Below are 21,519 nucleotides of genomic sequence, written 5' to 3'. Positions count from 1 at the left end.
GCCCATTGCTATTAACAGATCTGTCCTCTATGAATTTGCCAGGGGTTCTCAAATTTGGGTAACCAGCTGTTGTTGAACTACAACTCCCATTGTGGCGGGGGGATGATGAGAGTTGTAGCCCAACGACATCTGGGGACAGAAGATGATGATCTTCTGCTGCAGACAACCCTACGTGAACATGATCTTGCAATAGGTTCTGCAATAGGTTCTGCCTGGACAAAATAATGTGCCCATGATATCTACAGAGCAAATGCCTTGAAAACCAGGAGCACTATATAACACACAGTTAAGTGAAATCAATTGGCTTAAGCATGTCTGAGTGCTGGGTTGTAGACACTTTGTTACTTGAGCAGTACAGATAAGGAAATAACTTGTTGATGAATAGACTAAATCATTCTGGTTGCACAGATATAGTCACAAATATTCAGTGATGAATATGAGAGCAAAGCTTGCCTGTAAACTCTAGTGGAACAGTTAACCAAATGCACAGCACAGATGTATTTATTTAATGAAAGCTGTCAACTTTGCAGATGTTAGATAAAATTAAGAGAAATGAGGGTAAGGAAGAGTGCTTTAGGCATGACAAGAATAAGAAAAACGTTAGGCTGCAGTGACATTTAGGAGTATTTTAAAGTGGTGTGGAGTATCTAGGATTATTGAGTATCTTTAACAATTACCTTTTTGTCATTTTAATCTTTTTATTTAATACATAAGAGCAGCCCTACTGGATCAGGTCCAAGGCCCATCCAGTCCAGCATCCTGTTTCCCACAGTGGCCCACCAGATGCCTCTAAGAAGCCCACAGGCAAGAGGTGACAGCATGCCCTCTCTCCTGCTGTTGTTCCCCTGCAACTGGTATTTAGAGGCATCTTGCCTCTGAGGCAGGAGGTGGCCTATAGCCCTCAGATTAGTAGCCATTGATAGACCTGTCCTCCATGAATTTTCTACGCCCCTTTTAAAACCATCCAGGCTAGTGGCCATGACCACATCTCATAGCAGAGAATTCCATAGATTGGTTACGCGGTGTGTGGAAAAGTACTTCCTTTTGTCAGTCCTGCATTTCTTGGCAGTCAGTTTCATGGGATGACCCCTGGTTCTAGTGTTGTGAGAGAGGTAGAAAAAATTATCTCTGTCCACTCTCTCTACTCCATGCATGATTTTATACACCTCTATCATATCCCTGCCACAGTTACTGTATCTCTTTTCCAATTTAAAAAGCTCCAGATGCAGTAGCCTTGTCTCATAAGGAAAGTGCTCCAGGTGCCTGATAATCTTGGTTTCCCTCTTCTGCTCTTTTTCCAGTTCTGCAATGTCCTTCTTAAGATACAGTGACCAAAGCTGCACACAGTACTCCAAATGTGGCCACACCATCAATTTGTACAAGGGCATTATAATATTAGCATTTGTATTTTCAGTCCCCTTCCTAATGATTCCTAGCATAAAATTAGCCTTTTTCACAGCTGCCGGGCACTGAGTCGACACTTTCAACGAGCTATCCACCATGACCCCAAGACCTCTCTCCTGGTCAGTCACTGACAGATCAGACCCCATCAGTGTATATGTGAAACTGGGTTTTTTTGCCCCATTATGCATCACTTTACACTTGCTTACATTGAACCACATTTGCCAATTTGTCACCCACTCACCTAGTTTGGAGAGATCTTTTTGGAGCTCCTCACAATCTGCTTTGGATTTCAATACCTTTCTCGTGCATAAATTCTTGTGTCTGTGTGGTTTGAAATTAGAGATATTTTATTGCAGGGATAATGTCTTAAGATTTTCACAGAACACAGTACTATTGTGGGGAGAAACCCACATTTATTTACAGGGGAAGACAGGAAGGGAACAAAGACAATAAACTGAGAAGAGTCTGAAATCGCAATTTATTGAATGCCAGGCCCAGGAAATTTGGTAACAACCAAAAGATGGATGCCAGGGCCCTTGTGTAGCCCTACAATATTTAGGATAGACCCATCCCTTCATTCCAGACCAATGGCTACTCCATTCACATTTTCAGCTGGACTACTGGACTTGAAGACTAGGGAGCACTCTGCGAAGAGGAAACGGAGAGTATTTTAGATATATGATTGTATAATTCTGGAGACAGTAAAACTTCTAAGTGTTTTTTGACTGTTTTAACCTTGCTGCCTATTAATCCTGAGGGTCTCAATGCACAAAGGCACAAGCTTCAAGGCCCTTTATATTTTGAGAAACCAAAGTAATTTGCTTCTTCACCCAAGCAGCCTACCATCAACATTTTGGCTCTGGTGATCTATTTATAATTTGTATTTGCTTGCAGCCAGTTTTCTTTTTCAATAATATATAGTTTATGTCTTTTTCAGCATTGTGGAGGTATATTAATGTCTTTGCTCAAGTAGCCTCATCAGGATGAATTTAATTTCCCCAGGCAATATAGTGGCTCTGTTCCAAAAGTGGACAGAATGGTAGAAAGAGCCAGTAATTTTTGGCACTGCAAAGTATATTCTATTTTATCTGAATTCTGTTTCTCTTCCTACATTACAATTATCCCTCCGCTCCAACAGCTTTTGAAGCTGTAAGCGCCTTAAGTCTGATTTGTGTGCCTTAAAACTATTGTCTTTTGGCTAGGGGAAAGAAAAAAAAAACAAATCTCTACACTGTGTGCTAGGATCAACCATTGTTTTGTATCTGTAGAACAAAATGCCATCTACTGTCCCATAGTCCTTGTTATTGATGCACTGCGGTTAGGATCCAAAGATCCACGTAACAAGTTCTGTGTATTCAAGAGTGATTTGGACTTGTGTTTCTCAGAATAGTTTCCTCCATGTCATCTTCCATGTCCATGAAATAGGGGAGTTTCAAAAGCTGTTTTGATAAGGAGTAAGTTCTGCTGCTCAAAAGAAAATAATAAATCTCACTAGGTTTGCTTAAAATAATACTTCAGATCCTGGTTTATAATTTCAGACACGTGGCATACCTGTTTGTTGTTCATAGTAGAATTAATCTTTTGATCTTTACATTTTTGAAAAAGAATTTGAAGACATTCCTCTTTCAGCGTTTCTTTCCCATACTTCACAAGTTGATGGGTTTTGTTAGTTTCTCACATTCTTTTTATTTAATGCTGCTTTTGAATATTTGTATAATTTTTATGATTGCTGCTGCTATTCTGTTCTTATTATGTTTCTAATTGTTTTATTATTGTAAATTTATTTAGCTGCCCAGAGTCTGCAGAGAAAGGCAGGGCACAATTTTCAAATATATATACATACCTACATACAAACAAACCTCATTACACGGGTTCCATATCTCGCCTACTACCACGAGTAACAAAACTGCAAGTAACAAGGCAATATGCCTAAGGGAAAGCGGGGTTAGGTTCCAGAATGGACCAAGTTACCCATGCTACCTTGGCAAAGAGGCACCTTTTAACGTGGTGATTCACTTTATTTAGCAAGGGGAGAGTATCTGGCCTTATCCACCCTCAGCACAGTACCTCCAGTAACTGTTGCTGGTGTCTATCTTATGTTTCTTTTTAGGTTGTGAGCCCTTTGGGGACAGGGATCCATCTTATTTATTTATTATTTCTCTGTGTAAACTGCCCTGAGCCATTTTTGGAAGGGCAGTATAGCAATTGAATTAATTAATTAAATAATAAATAAATAAAAAGGTGAAAACACACACACACAAAAACCAGCAAAAAAGCAAAAATTATTAAAACTGTTTACTATACCATGCTCCCATGGTACATACTCACAGATGTACCACATTCATATAGAATCATCTACTGAAGTTTTCAAAACAGAACATTTAAAAATGCCCAGGAATGTCCCCCAATCCTTGGAATGCCCCCCAAACTGTGAAAAATCATGGGGAAATTGGGTTTTTTTTAAAGAAATGAGCCACAAAATGGTTTTTCCTGGCTCCTGACAAAAAGGTGGCCAGAAGTGACCTCTGTGTTCACTTGTGGCCCTCTAGGAACCATGGATATGTGGGTTTTAACACTTTAGTTTCCACAGATAATGAAAACGGGTGTCAATTAGACACCCACAAATATGCAGAACCACGAATAACAAAGTTCTACTGTACACTCATACATACATACATACATACATACACACATACATCTAAGTTTAGATTATACTCTGTAGTTCAGTACATATTATGTATTGAATGAGGGACAGTTCTGATTTTCTAGTAACTGCCCCAGGTAAATCCTTGCATCTACTGTTTGCATCTTGTCTCTAATCTTGTCTCTGCATCTTGTCTCTTGTCTTCTAATCTTGTCTCTAGAAAGGCCAGAGAGAAAAAAAACAATTGGACCCATTTCCTTGTTGCAACTCTTGGAACGACTCTTGTGCCTCTTGGAAATTGGCTTAAGCCCTCTTCAGACAATATAAAACCTGGGGATCCTGTACTGCCCCTGTGCTGATGCGCTCAGAAGTTCTACATCCTGCTGTCCATGGTTACAGCATTTATCTGAAGAAACAAATAGGAACATAGGAAACTGCCTTATACCGAGTCAGATCATTAGTCCATCTAGCTCAGTATTGTCGACACAGTCTGGCAGCAGCTTCTCCAAGGTTACAGGCAGGAGTCTCTCTCAGCCCTACCTTGGGATGCTGCCAGTGAGGGAACTTGGAACCATCTGCATGCAAGCATGCAGGTGCTCTTCCCAGGGTGGTCCCATCCCCTGTGGGGAATATCTTACAGTGCTTACATATAGCCTCCCATTCAAAAGCAAACCAGGGTGGACCCTGCTTAGCAAAGGGGACAATTCACATAGTCAGAGTCTTCCTGTGATGCAGAACATGGTGATTCAGAGCATTGTTACCATCTGGGCCTGATTTATATACTAAATATGCCCATTAGCTAGCATATAAAATTAGGCCTGTCTCATAGTGTCACCAAGTGACCAAGTTCTTTTATATAGTGACCATGTAGGATCTGGGCGCAAGGAAGAAAGGAGATCAAGCCACTCCTAAAAGGATTCAATGGGCTTTACTGAGTATAAAAGAATAACACATCAGTCTAGCTGAGCAGAAAGCAGAACACTCTATCAATATTACCAAAAGTATTTAAACAGAACATCCTAGCCAGTACCAATATTCAACCAGGTGTTCCTAACTACCATATGTGTGTGTATTAAATCTTCCTAGAGCCTAATACAATTCAGATACATACGGAAAAAGGGGGGGAAGGAAGGCTGAGGGCTGGCATGGTTCAGGAATTAGTAGAGGAAGGGGGGGAGGAAAAGGAGGGGGAAAGATGGATGGACCCAAGGCTAGTAAGGAGCAGCATATTACCAGGACCAGAGACTTGAGAGCGGTGGATCTCTTCAGCTGAAGGAGCGAGGCTCTTTGGCTGGAGACAGGAGCTATTGCAGTTTGCTCAGATCACGGCTGAGAGTCAGAGCACCATGGCTGGGGAAGTCTTGACTTCTCACTGCGCAGTAGAAGTCACAGACAGCTTCTGTCCATGGACAGAGTTCCTGCTTGTTGCCCCACGGCTTAGCAGCAAACTCTGGGATCGCTTGTGAGCATGTCTTGCATGTAGGCACAAGATTGCCCGTAGGCACAAGACTGCCAACTCTCTGTCCAGTAGCCTCATTCTTTATAGTGTATTTTCCTTTAATCTATTCAAATCTCATATTTTCCTGGGTCCTCAAAAAGGGGTGACAATGCTGTTACCTTCTGGACAATGTCTTTTAATTATTCAGGATATTGGCCAGTCCAGAGAGATCTGAACCTCATCTTCTATAAACTGTGCGCTTAGGAAGGGAGGGGGGAACATTGCCCAAAGCAAATCTGCATCTCTGAGCTACAAATGGCATCTTCCCCGATTTGCCAGTCTGACCCCAAAATGTTTTAAAAGTCAGGAGTTAGTGAGATAATTAGTTCTATTTGTGTGAGACAGCAATTACATTATTTCTTGTGTACCTCTGTCTAGTGTGTAATTATAACAAGAGAATATTTAAAGTAACATAAAAAGGGGTACATGTGTGAGACGAGTTAATCAATACATTTGACTAGGGCAGAAGCATCCTGTCAGTGAGGTAAGAATTATATATAGGTGTTTTCTTTGTATGCATCTACCTATGTTGAATCTCTATAGAGAGCAATTGAGTTAATCGTTGACAAGGATTAAGGCTGCCTTCTTGCAACAGGAGAGGGGAGATCAGCCTCTGGCCTCTTCCACAGACATTGTCTGGTAGTGAGTCACATTTTAGCATTTCGATATAGCATTCAGCATTCAGGCCTGGCTTTTGTACTCCCTTGAGTAGCCATTTCACAATACAGTGCTGGATTGCCTCCTCCTTCACAGAGCAGTTGACCTGGGTATCAGTTCACCTTGAGTCCAGGCCTTAATTGAACTCTAAATATAAAATGAAATCAGACATAGGCCTGAATTCCACATACTTCTGAGTTGGTGCCTTTAAGTCTAAGGTTGGGGTACATACATGTGCCTGTAACAGCATGCTCTCACTGTACAGGGACACTGTACTCAAGTATGTATGTATGTATGTATGTATGTATGTATGTATGTATGTATGTATTTAAACTATTTATGCCCCACTCCTCCAGTACACTACTGCTTGGGGCAGCTCACAACATTAATAAAATACAGTACATGCAATATGAAGTAAAAGATTAATAAAATTAAACAAGTTAAAAGACCAAGTTAAAACCACATTTAAAGTTACAAACAGAACAGTTTCAAATTAAAAGTTATTAGTAAAAAGCTAAAAACTAAAAGTAGAGTATCAGTTTTTATAACATCTGAAGAGGGCTTTAGTATTGGCTTAATTGGCTTAGATGGCTTCAAAAGGGGGTTAAATTCATGGAGGATAGGTCTACCAGTGGTGATTAGTCATGATAGCCAAATGGAACTTCCATGTTCAGAGGTAGTATGTCTCTGAATATCAGTTATGGGGACATTCAACAGAGAAGGGCAATGCCTTCATACTCTCCTTGTGAGCTTCCCCTGATTGTTCATTTGTGGGAGAAAGGATTCTAGACCAGACGTATCTTTTATCTGATCCAGCAAGGTTCTTCAACCATTAAAATCTCTGTTATATTTTATGGAAATTTTGTACTCTGGTCTGATGTGCTTTCAAATGGCTTGGGATGTACCTTGACTTCTAGCCTACATCTCTTTGTATAAATGTCAGTGATTCTGTTAATGCCATGGTGGAGAACTGGAACAACAAACTCACCAGGGCAGTAGAGATGATCTCTCCTAAGTGTCCTCTCTTACCCATTTCAAAGTTGGCCCCTTGGTACAGGTTTACAACAACAACAACATTTTGAGTCAACATTGAGTTGACTCAAATCCAACGGATTACAACATAGAGCACATTTGAAGACCTATGCTCACACAATATGTGCAGCAAAGAAATGATCCTCCACCCCCGTATTGCATCTGCAAGCTCACGTCCAGCAGAGTTGTTTAGGGTTGTGAGAGGACTGGCAAATGCCCTTCCTCCCTTGAGTCAGAATTGTCACCTGTTGTGACATTTTAAATTAATTCTTTGCAGATTAAATCTCTTGTATTCTGGCCGACATCTTATTAATAACAACAACAACAACAATTCGATTTCTATACTATCCTTCCAAAAATGTCTCAGGGTGGTTTACACAGAGAAATAATAAATAAATAAGATGGATCCCTGTCCCCAAAGGGCTCACAATCTCAAAAGAAACATAAGATAAACACCAGCAACAGTCACTGGAGGTACTGTGCTGGGGGTGGAGAGGGCCAGTTACTCTCCCCCTGCTAAATAAAGAGAATCACCATGTTAAAAGGTGCCTCTTTGCCAAGTTAGCAGACTTAGACTCCAGACCTGCTCTCCTCCCTTTTAAAGGTGCCCAGGCTGTGCTTCAAATCAGTGAGCGAATCATGATTCATGCTCATGCCTATTGCCTGGTGGCTACACAAGTACAGGCCTTCTCTGTTTCCACCTCAAGACTCTGAAATGTGCTCCCTGCTTAAATAAGAGCCTCCCCGACAGCTTATTAAAAGTCTCTAAAGACACATTTTTTTACCCAAGCTTTTAACTAGACTTGTAGTTTTTAATTGTTTTAAGGTTTTAATTCCTGTTTTAATTTGTTTTATGTTGACGTAAACCACCCAGAGATGGAAGTTTGGGGTGGTGTACAAATATAATAAGTAAGTAGATAAATATATAAATAGCCTTCTAGAGAAACAGAAATATGGCCTGCATAAAATGTTGCCATCTATGAAATTAGGTGGTGTACAAATATAATAACATATTGGGTGGTGTACAAATAAATAAATAAATAAATAGCCTTCTAGATAAACAGAAATATGGCCTGCATAAAATGTTGCCACCTATGGAATTACACAGTGTAAAATATATACACACTAGCCGACCCCACACAGACCATCTGTGCACTCTTTGGGGCCAGCGGTTACCTCTCCCTGCCCCCCTTCTGCCCCAGTCTCCTCTTCCGGGCCCAGCCACCTCTACTCCCCACCGCCACCTCTGCCCCCCTTTCTTTCCCCCCTCCTGGGCCTTGCCTCCACGGCTGGGCCCACCACCTCTGGCCTCCACGGCTGGACCACCGCCATGGCAACCAATCCTCCTGGGTGCCCCTCAGCCAATCAGGCCCGCCCGCTGCCCAGCCAATCAGCTGGGAGTTGGAACGCACATTCCAAGGCACACCCAGGAGAATTAATATAATAGATGCCTTTTAAATGTGTGTGTGCTAATGGGGATCATTTGCAAATAGAGGGTAGTGATTCTATGAAGATAACTAAATGACAATGGACCATGAAAAACTCATTATAATAGTCTCATGATTTGTGGCCTGCTCTGCGCACTTAGTAGCTCCCCTTATTCACATATTCTCTAAGGCAAACACTCCAGCAAATGTAACAGAAATGTCAGTGGGGAAAGGAGAAAAGAAATCTTAATGAATAAATAATTCTGTTGTCTAAGAAAATGCTCATATTGCACTGTTCCCTTATGAGTGTCATTTTCTTCATCTATCTGGACACTGTTCAGTTGAACATAAATTGCTTCCATCAATGTGCCTGTGCTTTTCATGATCAGCTGTAAAATGTGTCCTTACGGTAAGATTGCCAGCCATCCAGGATTGGCCTGGAGACTCTAGGAATCAGTATCAATTTCCAGGTGACTCTTGAAAACATTCCTTAAGATATTGTGAAAAGTATTGGGGGAAATACTGGAGCAAAAAATCAAATCAAATCTGCAGGAATAGTTCCAGTCAGAGTTGGGAATCCAACACTGCTATAATGCTATATGATTATAGCCTAGTTCTTACTGAGGTGTCTGGATTGAACTCTGCTCACATGACTGAGAGTTGCTTCCCACCCATGATCCGCTGCAAACCAGTAAGCCAGGGAATTATTATTATTATTATTATTATTATTACATTTATATCCCACTCTTCCTCCAAGGAGCCCAGAGCGGTGTACTACATACTTGTTTCTCTTTCACAACAACCCTGTGAAGTAGGTTAGGCTGAGAGAGAAGCGACTGGCCCAGAGTCACCCAGCTAGTTTCATGGCTGAATGGGGATTTGAACTCGGGTCTCCCCGGTTCTAGTCCAGCACTCTAACCACTACACCACACTGTATGTATGGGGCGTGGCTCAGTGGTAGAGCATCTGCTTAGCATGCTGAAAGTCCCACGTTCAATTCCTGGCATCTCCAGGAAGGGGTGGGAAAGACGCCTGCCTGGAACCTTGGAGAAGCTGCTGCCAGTCAGTGTAGACAATAATGAACTAGATGGACCAATGGTCTGACTCAGTATGGCAGCCTCCTATGTTCCTAGGTATGGTAGAAGAGGTTTCAGAAGGCTGGGAGAAAGAAAGGAAACTAGCTCCCCTTGTAGTTCCAGAATTTCCTAAGGAAGAGTCTGCAGGGCCTCAAAAGGTATTGGGTGTATGAAGAGAAGGATAACTGTATTAAAGACAGTTATACACATCTTTCAGGAGATGGCAATGGTAACCCCCGCCCCCCGTATTCTACCAAAGAAAATCACATGGCTCTATGGTTGCCAGGATTTGACACCAATTCGACAGCACAACGTTACCTTTATACACATCTTTGGGCTTACCTTTGCGTTTCATTGTGGTATAAAGGCATGGTCGTATTAGTCTTGGTCATCATGTTAATGGAAGAAGCTCTTTTCTTTTGCAAAAGGTTCTGATATTTCCCAGCAAACAAAGAAGTAAATGAAAACCTGCTAGTTTGGATAATACTGACCTGGATAGCATTTGTTGTGCTGAAAGAGTCAACATTCCCATGGACCATCAGGCAATCAATCAAGTGAATCTACTCAGTGATTGCTGTTTTATTTGGCCTATATTTCATTCACAAAAGACACTTCAGCAAACTTAATGGTATATCATTTCCAGATGCCTGCACCTCTGTGCTCTGACTAGTCAGCACTTTATCCCACTCGATGACAGTACGAGTGACTGGGAGCTGCCGACGGAGTGCTCCAGTCCATATTTCTTCTGACAGGGTCTGGAGGCCTTCCACCAAACCAATCTGAAATTTGTTGTCTTCAGCTTCAATTAATTTTGTAACATCCAAAGCAAACTGGGCCCGGTTAATTAAGGTGATGGATTCTTCTATGGCTTCGTTCACTGTCAAATGGAGGTTCGCTCCTTTGAAATAGTGTATCTGCAAATGAATGTTGCCCTTGATCTGTGTAGCAGGTGGGGTAAAGGCAAACGTCCACTCTGATTTCCAAAGACCATTCCAGAAATCTAAAGGCTTATACTGGTGGCCTTCAATGCAGACCACAAAGAAGGGGCTGCTTGTCAGGTTTTTTTTGAACACACGGCAGTCTCCTGAAAGGAAGTGTTTAGTCATATACGACTCTAAAGCCACATTGAGGGTTGCTCTCCATAATTCGGCATCATCTCCGATGGTGTCATGATGGAACAGAAATTTATCAGCTCTTCCACTCAGGTGGTCAAACTTAAAAGAAAGCTTGATCTGTGGATCAAAGAAGCGATGTCCTCCAAGATCATTGTATCGAGTCACTAGGGCATTGCCCCCTTTGAGTGTCACAGATGTAAAATTGTTTCTAGTGTGTTGAGCAGACACTTGAGCAGCCTCCAGCCTCATGAGCTGGTCATCCTGGACTAAGATACGGAGATCTTCAAAAACATTGGTGAATTCTCCTGGTGGGGCCTGTTGTAGCAAACTGCAGATGAATTTTATTTTCTGTTCCTTAGCTAAGTCAACATTTTCAGGCAATTCATCTGGTTCATACTCTTCTGTGAACTCTTCAAATTCAGACTCTAAAGGTGGGATCAAAATTGGAGGGGGGGAAACATTAAACTCCAGCTCTGTTAAATGTATGACTTTTACATAATAAAACACTTAAATGTTTGTTGATATCACCGCCAAAAACCCCTTGCCTCTTGTGCCCACTGCAAGCAACGCTGATTTCCATCAGAAATTGGGACATTTACAAAGCCAGAGTGAGGATACAAGATCTCTCAGCACAGAGCAGTCTTACCTGGACTAAGAGATCCTGAGGATGTGTTCTTGCTTCAGAACACAATTCATTGCTGATCATACTAAAATCCACCTAGTCCAAAAATCTTTGCATGAAGCACAGCAACCACACATGCTAGGTGGTTCATTGGAAACTGGCCAGTGGTTTACTTGTGAGCTGTGGTCTTGCCCCCCCCCCCCAATATTAGGAGACTGGAGATAAGACCTTTTTCCAATTCATCCAACTCTTTAATCAATTCATCCAAACGACGGTCGATCGAATCCTTTTTTCGTTTTTTACGACGTCGTTTACAACAGCGGCGCCAGCAACAACGGAAACATCGTTTACAACCACGGCAGCAGCAGCATAAACAACGACAACAGTTCAAACACTTGCACTCTCCCTTGCACATGTTGGTGCATTACGGTTTTGTCTTAGCCCAAGTCTCCCATGCAGCTACAAGCTGAGCCTGCCTCCATACAGTCAGTCACCTCCATTGTGATGCCAACAACACAGAGTTGACAAGTCGAAGCAACTTTGCTGCATGGTCTGTGTAGCAAGGCATTATTTAAAATAACTGGTCCTTGTCCAAAAAAGGAACAAAGTTTGTGTCTTCTACTAGAAGGAACATTTCTTACAAAGTTTAATTGAAATCCCACATGGACACCATATTGCTTTGAGCGAATCATTTTCATGTAATATCCTATACCATAAAATGCTGCACGTGCTGCACGTGTCTTTTTGCTGCACGTGTCTTTTTGCTGCGGAGCGCATGCCCAGATCGGCCTAAAAAGACACGGCCGCCCAGAGACGGGCGCCCATGTTGGAACAGGGGAAGCGGCGGCCTAGGAGAAGCGGCCGCCGCCAACGGGAAAAGAGTGCTGGCGAGGTGGTGGCAGAGCCGCGGCCTCGGCCAGAGGTGGCAGTGGCCACGGCGGGGCAACTGGCCCCGATGGCGGCAGCCGCCGCCACGGCGAGAGGGCCGGGAGGAGGAGGATCAGCGGGCCGAGGAGAAGCGGCCACCGCCAACGCCAAAGGAGAGTGCGGGCCGAGGTGGCGGTGGCCGCGGCGGGGCGACTGGCCCCGATGGCGGAGGCGGCGGCCGCAGCAACAGTGCGGTATACGGTGAGCTGCGGCAGCCTCCCCTTCTCCACTCTCCCCGTCGGGTCTTGGCCTCCAAGAGCAGCACCCCCCCACTAGAACCCGTTATTACAACGGGCTTACACATACTAGTTGTCTATAAAATGGGAATAAACATGGGGCTGCTGTGGCAATAAATATAACAGGGACAGTAAAGTACTACTACTGCTACAAGTAGTTTGCATATTTACATTAGAATTATTCATTATCATTGTCAGCATCTTAATCCTCTCTAAAACATTTTATTTGGGTCTGATTAATATAGTGTCCTTATAGGGTCCATGAGCAAGATTTGCAGCTCTTATGATTTAGTGCACATCCTGCAGGTGCTGAAGTATTTAAAAATCTGGATATTGCAAAACATGAAAAAGGTGAGCAAAATGATTTGGGCTTGGAGCAATTTCCTTATGCAAAAAAGCTAAAGCAGGACATCTCAGACTTGGGTCCCCAGATGTTGTTTGTTTGTTTATCTATCATATTTATACACTGCCTGATATATATATATATGCATGCAGTGTACATAATCCGTTACAAAACCGCCTTGGGGTTTTCTTTTAACGAAAGGCGGTATAGAAATGTAAAAATAAATAAAATAAAAAATAATAGTTTCACAGAATAAAAACAATTAAAAACAATTCACAGAGTAAAATAATTAAAACAATTTCACAGTGTAAACCAAGTAAATGGTTTAAAATTTGTTTTAATCAAAAGCCAGAGAAACAAGTAAATGGTTTAAAATTTGTTTTAATCAAAAGCCAGAGAAAACAGGTGTGTCTTAAAGGTCTTTTTAAAAGCAATAAGAGATGGAGAGGATCTTATTTTGACAGGGAGTGCATTCCAAAGCCCTGGGGCAGCCACAGAGAAGGTCTGGCCCTGAGTCGCCACCAGACGAGCTGGTGAGCTGGTGGCAACTGTAACCGGACTTCCCCAAATGATCTTAATAGGCATCAGGGTTCATGACTAAGGAGGTGCTCTCTTAAGTACTCTGGACCTAAGCCATTCAGGGCTTATAGCTAATGACCAGCACTCTTGTATTTTGCTCAGAAACATATTGGCAGCCAATGCAGTTCTTTCAGAATCAGTGCTATATGGTCCTTTCGGTCCCAAAGACCAACCTGGCTGCCACATTCTGTACCAGTTGTAGTTTTCAGACTACATACAAAAGCAGCCCCACATGCGTTACAGTAGTCAAGCCTGGAAGTTACCGGCATCTATACAAGCGTTTTAAGGTCATTTACCTCCAGAAACAGGCATAGCTGGCATATCAGCCAAAGCTAATAAAAAGCGCTCCTGGTTACTGCCTCAGCCTGAGGAACCAGACAGAGTTTTTGATCCAGGAGCATTCCCAAGCTACAAACTTGATCTTTCAGGGGGAGTGTAACCCCACCCAGAACAGGCAGATCTAATCCATCTCTTGGGTCTTGACCCCTAACAATCAGTACCTCTGTCTTATTTGGATTCAACTTCAATTTTCTATCCCTTATCCAGCCCATGACTGCCTCCAGGCAGGCTTTAGGAAAGTTATGCCATTTCCTGATCAAGTTAATGGGGGGAAATAGATTTGGGTGTCATCAGCACATTGATAACACACTGCATCAAATCTCCTGATGATTTATCCCACCAGTTTAATGTAGATGTTAAAGAGCACTGGAGACAGTATGGAGCTTTGTGGAACTCCACACAAAAATGCTTGCTTTGCAGAGCAACAGTCTCCAATTGACACTATCTGGAATCTACCCGAGAGGTAGAAATGGAACCACTGTAAAACATTGCCACCTAATCCCAACTCCCTCAGGCGACCCAGAAGGATACTATGGTTGATGGTATTGAAAGCCACCAAGAGATCCCAAAGGATCAACAGCGTCACACTCCCTCTCTGAATACCCAATTGGAGATTGCTGTTAATGGAACTGCCTCGAGGGTGATTGGCCTGCACCCCCTAGTTCGGGCGAATGTGGGGAATTTAGCTCAAAAGGGGAGACAGTTCCAATCAGCCTTCATTTGTGCAAGCGTATGAAGTCAAGATAATCGGCTTGAGAGAGGTTTTAATTAAATCAAAAAGGAGTTTATTACAAATAAAAGCAGAATAAATTACTATGTGGCCCTAGTTTAAAAGCACTAGAAATATGCTAAGAAACAGACTATGTAAGCCACATTTAGCTTAAAGTTCCAAATTATGTGTAAATTCCCAGGTGGGCTAGAGAAGTCCTTTAAGATAGAGGGGCAGAAATAAGAGAAAGGGATAGATTCAACCCTGAAGTAGCTGGGCAAGAGGCTATATCACTTGTCCTGAAGAGGGGAACACCAAGGTGGAGTTTCTTGTTGCAGTCTGCTGGGGTCCAGAGTGAGAGGCACAAAGGAACACTGAGATGTTTCGAAGTAGGAGTCCCAGGTGTAATAATACACGAGGAAGCACACTGGGTCATGGAATTAGGGATACTTATATCCCAAAACGTGCCTTGGGGGCACTTGTCTTTTTCCTGCTCTGCGGAACAGGAGAGCCCAGACAACCATTTTTTGGAATGCAGTGTCTTAGTCCTTCCCAGGTAGGAATGTGTGTGAATTGCCTGTGGCATTCAAGGCTGATTGTGATGCATTTAAAGAATACCCTGTGCTGGGATGGGCTTCCCAATAATTCTGGCAAGAATTTTGATGGGCACCTCTTCAAAGTTACATCACCCGACTCATCCCTATTGTAATGGAGGCTGCAGTTGCACTTATCTGTCTTTTCTCCCTGGCCTGATGGCCAGGTATTGTCTCTCTTTGCGAGAGGAAGAGGGGAGTTTAGATTTCATTCCAAGGCTGAAATGATCTTAGATGCCAGACACTTGCAGTAGCTAGTCCTGGGAGTCTGCTTAGCTGGGCACCCCTCATAGAGAGTGTGAAGCTAAGCCCCTTTCCAATTTGTGGGGCTGGAAGTCAAATCTAGGGGCAACCAGTCCACTGCCAACTAAGCGAATTGTCCCCATGTATAACATAGACTGGGAGCTCGCATTGCAGTGCACTGCAGAGCTTAGCAAAAGTGCAATCTCCAAGCCTGGAGATGCAGTTGCAATCAGGGAGGCTTCTAGGAGCAGGCAGAATAAGCTCAATTTGTAACATCGCCTCACCCTAACCCCCGGCCGTGCACATGGGAGGCTGGAATATCGGAGAGGGCTCGCTGCAGGGAGGAGGGCTCGTGGCAGGGGAAGGGCTCATGGGGGGAGGGTTCGCGGCTGGGGCAGTCTGGGTGCCCAGTTTGCCAGGTGTGCCACTGAACGTCCCTAATGTTGGACATTTGGTCTTGTCCAGCAGGTTATGTTATCATATTTGAATGAGCATATTTGAATTGGGAGGGGGGGCTTAGAATTGTGACTTTTCATATTTCTGTATGTTCTATGAGTTGGTTTCTGTGTCCAAAGACCAACTTTCACTTTAAAAGGCTTAGGAGGAGGGAGAGAGAGGGGAAGGGATTTTCAAAGCTGCAAACAGAACTCCATGCAGGTGTCAAGGACTGGCCAGCTGCTAGGGAAGTTCACAAAGCAAGCGGAGCTGCTGAAATTGGATATGGCTTGGCTGAACGCTGTCAGCAAGGAATGTTGACGAACGTTGATTCTCAGCAATGAGTAGGAAGCTGGAGCTGTGATTTATAGAGCAAGCCGAGAGCTCCCAGCTGGTAGGAATTCACGGCTTGTCAGCCCTCAGCAAGAGGCATTTGCTCCTCCTAACAGCCTCTAATTGCGTTTTATGTCTCGTGATCCTCCGCTATTGTGGAGTCATTGGTGTTTCATCTTCTTTGCATTCGTCCCTCACGCCTTCTGCTGACTCAGGTTGCCATGCCTGCTCTAAATCATTAGTTGGATCTACCACAGCCGTTTCATGAACGCTGACAGCCTCAGACACTCCTGAATCGGCTGGAAAGTTGACAGCTTCCCCTTCCTCCTCGCTGTCGGAGCTCGAGGGCGTGACAGCAGGTATTTTCTGGATCCCAAAAGGATGTTGTTAATGAAAAATAACTGTATATGTTTATTGTTGGTTAACAAACAGAAATATAATGTGCAAGACATTCTGGCTTCCACCTTCTTCAGTTGCTCTGATGTTTATAGATAGATATAGATATATAGATACTCTTCATTGTTCCTGGAGGATTCCTCATTCAGTTTCATGCGCATTTTAAAATGCTTATTTGCCATGAAGGAAAACTCATAGATATAAATTTTACTCATATAAAGGTAGCCAGGTATTAATCTTAGCAAAATGGTTCTGAAAAAACTATTCTTATTAGCTGTTATTAACTAGAAAAGGGGGAAAGGAGTGCACAAGTCAATATTTTCAATTTGCATTGGACTGAGCCAAATACCAGCAGTTCTCCTACCTCTGCATCTTAATAGTCAGTGGTGTGCCTGTGTGCGGCCAATTGTTACCAGAAGTCCCGTATTTAAGAGTATATCTTTTCATACAGGGCAAATAGTTGTTATTATTCAATGCTATAGCTTAGCTGTAAGGAAAGTCTCTGGCCTAGCTCCTTCCTTAGTACTTTTAGACTGTCAGGATACGGAATCAATTGAAGACCTTTACAACTTGAGTCCAGGATACCTGAGGGTGTGCCTTCACCCTTAGGTTCCTTCTTGCTCTTTGAGATCTGGAGACGAAAACCTCTTGGCAGTCCCACCACCATCTAATAGGCCAAGGGGGCAACTGTGAAATGCTCTTTTTGAGTAGTGGCCCTCGAGTGCTGGAATCAATTACAAAGTTCTGTGAGGCAAATCCAGGAGATTGGTTATTTTAAACAAATTGTCAAGATTTTTTCTCTTCAGGCAAGCCTCTTTTTTTGTCTCAGATGCTATAGTTGAGCTGCTGGCTGTTCCAGTTACAATGTTTCATTGTTATTGTTGTGATTCTATTGGTATCTTATTTTAATCGTAACCCACTTTGAAAACAATTGTTGAAAAGCAAGCTCGAAATTTGCGAAATAAAATAAAGATGGGATTCAAACAGTCCGTCTGCAGGATTTCAGTCTTGTTTGTTTATACCTATATGCCATTTCCCCCAGCATTTGACAGAAAACAAAAATATATCTACACTTATTTTATGTTATGTGAACACAGAAATCATCTGTGGGGAAGGACTATTGCTTCAATCCCTGGCATCTCCAGGTAGGGCTGGAAAGGGTCCCTGTCTGAAATCCTGGATTCGTTGCTGCCAGTCAATTTAGGCAAAGTTAGATGGAGCAATGGTCTGACATGGAATAAGCTACTTTCCTATGTAATTGTCGTGCATGCATTGATCGAGAATTTACTTTCAGAAGGAAAATGTTTATTTTCCCAACAATCCAGAATGAATGGACACTGTCACATTTCAGATCTTGTAAATCTGACTATTGCCATTGTAACAGCACCTCTCCTTCCCAAATGCTGAAATGTTCAGAATTTCAAAACTCGGGACATGTCTGACCTATTCAGCGTGTGTTTGCCAGCTATGGGGAGGACAAGAGGAGAGATAGCCAGTCTATGTGGAATTGTTTCAGACTGTATTTAACCTGCTGGTATATATGCAGAATTCAGCCCAGACTGACCTTTGGCAAGTCACCGGCGGGCGCAAATGTTTCATAAATGATGGTCAAGCTGAATCGTGTGGTTTTGGAAAATGGCTGCCTCACACAGGATGACAGTTGGAAGTTAGCACAAGGCAGGCTTCCCCCTGAATTTTATGCTGAAATGGCTGTGTGAAAATACTGGTTCTAAGCCAGTATTATGTCAAATTCAGACACCAGGCAGTGACAGGTAAACTTTAGCATTATCTAGCTATCTATTTTAATTGATTTAGGCATTAGGTAGGCATATGCCAAAAATAGGTGCAGAAAGTAAGAATTGTACCTTTTCAATTCTGTGTTAAATCAGGACCCTGGGAGTGTGTGATATTATGCAGATCTCTAGGACTTCAGGCACCAACATAGAGCATGTATGTTTGAGGTCCAAAGTTAAAGGACACAGGAACAATAGGAACATCGGAAGCTGCCATATACTGAGTCAGACCATAGGTCCATCTAGCTCGGTATTGTCTTCACAGACTGGCAGTGGCTTCTCCAAGGCTGCAGGCAGGAATCTCTCTCAGCCTGTCTTGGAGATGCTGCCAGGGAGGGAAGTAGAACCTTCCGCTCTTTCCAGAGTGGCTCCTGAATATCTTTCAGTGCTCACACTTCTAGCCTCCCATTCATATGCAACCAGGGCAGACCCTGCTTAGCTAAGGGGACAAGTCATGATTGCTACCACAAGACCAGCTCAATTTTTTTATTTTTTTTGGTTGGGGGTGGGTGGGATTGCAGAAGTAAGGGAAGGGTTATAAAATGTTCAGTGAAAACAGTGAGGCTGAGGAAGAAAGAGAATTTTTTGGTGTGGCAGCTGGCTACGGGCCTGAGGACAAGTCATGCTTGCTACCACAAGACCAGCTCTCCTCCCTGAAGGAGGTAGGGGTCGGGGATCTCCTACAGATCTTTGCATGTGTGAATCTTGAAGAATGAATAGATCGCATGGAAGTGACAGCTTTCCACCACATCCTGCTACCTCCCGCAAATCGCATCCGAAGCCGCAGTGCGCACAGCAGAGTAGAAGGAAGGAAGCGGGTCGGGCGCAGGGCTGGTTGTGCGCGCTTAGCTGCGAAGGAGAAGAACGACTCTGCACGTGCGCAGAGGCACCCTTTAATCGCTTACTGCCCGGCCCAACACCACAAACCCCAGAGTTCCCAGCCTTGGGCTGAGGCGGACCAAGCACCAGGTGTGGAGCAGCCAGCCAGGAACTGAGGAAGCGAAGCGACAGCGAGATGTGTGCGCGCGGGGGTTTTGAATCTCCCACTCAACTGCTTCCCGAAGGCAGCGCGAAATAATGGGTCGGCGTCGGGTGGGGAAACACCATACAGTCTCCGGAGGGTTTTTGTGGTTGGTTTTTTTTTTGGAAAGGCGGTGGAAGGAAGGCGAGGAGGAGATCGAGGGTCGCAGGGGGGGCACCACTGCACTGCGCGCGGGGAGCGAGGGAGATGCAAAGGGGAAGGGCCCGCCGCCGTGTGCGGCACGAGCGACTTCTCGGGGAGCTTCAGGGGTCTCGGGGACGGGAGCGGGGCCGTCTGGACTGGCCGGCCGCGAAGCGATTGTGACGCCACCGGCCTGCCCACGTGCTGGCGGTGCGCGCCATAGAGGCGCCCGCGCGCCTTCCCCTCGGCTGGGGGCCTCGCCGCGCGGGCAGTTGCGACCGAGGGGGCGCGGGCGGGTGGGCTGGCGGGCGAGGAAGACGCGCGGAAGAGCCGCAGGCGGCTGGGCGGGCGGGCGAGCGAGCGGCTAAGCAGGCTATGCCGCGCTGAGCGCTGCTGAGACCATCGCAGCAAGGAGCAGACACGAAGGCCATGCGCAGGAGGAGGCGACGACGGCACCATGGAGAATAAATATCCTTCCTGCAGGAGAGGAGGAAGAGCCCTGGCTCTGATTGGTCCCCGCCCTGGTCGAAGGAGTGGGGGTGCGGGCGGGGAGGAATCTCCGTCCTGCCGCGCGGGGGGGGGCACAGTGGGGCTCTCCAGCTGCTACCTCGGACTACAACTTCCGTCACCCCCTGCTGCAGTAAATTATGGCTGGGGATGATGGGAGCTGCAGTCCAGTAACAGCTGGAGACTCTCGGGTTGGCCACCAGTGGCTTTCAGCCTCAAAACAGTAGCGCAATCGCCCATACGCGTGCACATGAGCGTGCACACACACAATATTAATTCCCAAACCCTCCCTTCTGGTGGAAATTATTACAATTGTGGTTGCTGTTGTTACCTTGTATTTTATGGCCTGCTTTCCAGGGCGTCTTTCGCCCAGCAGGTTTTATTGCGAGTTTGAAGTTGCACCCCTAATGGATGCAAAAAGTGGATTTTTAAAGATTGTAGCCTGATTACAGTCTAATGTGCAATGAAAAACCCGAATCGTGGTGAAGTGCTCCCCGATGGTTCGTGGGGACTTCGAGGTAAATCTGGCCAATATGTGAATGCACACCCTCCATGCCAGAGGAGATCCAAGCTAAAAGCCCTGTTTGAAAAACACCCACTTTACAGATCCAGAAGCAGCTTATCAATCACTTCTTGCAATTGTGTATGCTACATACATACCAGCAGAGATTTGTGAGTGTGCTCAATTCGAGCTGGGCTTGACATTGAACCAGCCTGGTTTGGGTGGTCTGAGCTTGAACCAAATCAGCCCTGGTTCTAACTGAACCTAAGCCTAGAGCGGGTGGGAGGGGAGTCAGTTAGTACTTACATATATTATTGGTGGCAGTGGTGGCTCTCCCCCACTCCCGTTGGCCCCTCTCAGAGTAGCCAGGGCTGGTGGTGTTCTGGTTCGGACCTTCTCCAGCCCAATTCATGTCTCTGTGCACACGTGAAGGCCATTTTAGTGACTGCGCATGTGCAGAGGCCATTTGCATGATAATGGCCTCTGCGCATGCGCAGTTGCACAAATTGCCTCTGTGCATGTGCAGAGGTCACTAAAATGACCACATGTGCACAGAGGCCCAAACCAGCTGGAGAAGGCCTGAACCTGGCTGCTGCTGGCCTTGGCTACTATGGGGGAGGTTGGCGGGGGTGGAGCTGAGCCGCCACCATCTCTCCCCCCCAACTACAGTCTCTGCTGCTGCCAACAGTAATTGTAAGTATGAACTGACTCCCCTCCTGCCCCCTCTAGGCTTAGGGAAGCCCCCCTGCCCCTTTACTGGTAAATTGGAATCCTCACCGGATTCCCCTTTACCAGTACCACCAAACCAGGCCTTTCTCAGAAAGGATCTGCTTCTCTTGGCATGATGTTGGTTTTGAATTATTGATCTGATTGAGTGTTAAAAATCTGCTGAGCAAACAACAAATCAGCGACGGAAAAAAATCAGAATATAGTACATAAAACATACT

The 21,519-nt window shown here is 44.6% G+C and overlaps 2 protein-coding genes across 7 annotated transcripts in view; one reads left to right on the top strand and one right to left on the bottom strand.

The window, feature by feature from the left end:
- Window positions 1-1,907: 1,907 nt before the first annotated feature.
- CAPZA3 (capping actin protein of muscle Z-line subunit alpha 3) lies at window positions 1,908-19,955 on the bottom strand. Of its 5 annotated transcripts, none has more exons than XM_053258210.1 (4): window positions 11,704-11,982; window positions 10,081-11,278; window positions 2,956-4,264; window positions 1,908-2,868 (listed from the first exon to the last, which is right to left on the bottom strand). In XM_053258210.1, the coding sequence occupies exons 1-2, from the start codon at window positions 11,888-11,890 to the stop codon at window positions 10,338-10,340; spliced, it is 1,128 nt and encodes a 375-aa protein (XP_053114185.1). In that variant the 5' UTR covers window positions 11,891-11,982; the 3' UTR covers window positions 1,908-2,868; window positions 2,956-4,264; window positions 10,081-10,337. The 5 variants fall into 5 exon arrangements, with proteins under 5 accessions (XP_053114185.1, XP_053114186.1, XP_053114188.1 ...); XM_053258211.1 differs by having other exon boundaries at window positions 1,908-2,049; window positions 4,101-4,264; XM_053258213.1 differs by lacking the exon at window positions 11,704-11,982 and adding an exon at window positions 19,454-19,955 and having other exon boundaries at window positions 1,908-4,264.
- Window positions 19,559-21,519, top strand: part of LOC128328328 (1-phosphatidylinositol 4,5-bisphosphate phosphodiesterase zeta-1-like) — a 64,317-nt gene continuing 62,356 nt past the window's right edge. Inside the window, exon 1 of one of the 2 annotated variants that reach the window (XM_053258206.1) lies at window positions 19,559-20,033. In XM_053258206.1, coding sequence (XP_053114181.1) covers window positions 20,021-20,033 — 13 coding nt within the window. In that variant the 5' untranslated portion in view covers window positions 19,559-20,020. The remainder of the gene's footprint in view (window positions 20,034-21,519) is intronic. The other variant, XM_053258208.1, reaches the window with a different exon arrangement.

This window comes from Hemicordylus capensis, chromosome 5, assembly GCF_027244095.1.
Source record: "Hemicordylus capensis ecotype Gifberg chromosome 5, rHemCap1.1.pri, whole genome shotgun sequence".
Classification (NCBI taxonomy): domain Eukaryota; kingdom Metazoa; phylum Chordata; class Lepidosauria; order Squamata; family Cordylidae; genus Hemicordylus; species Hemicordylus capensis.
This window is presented reverse-complemented; position numbering and strand designations above follow the sequence as displayed.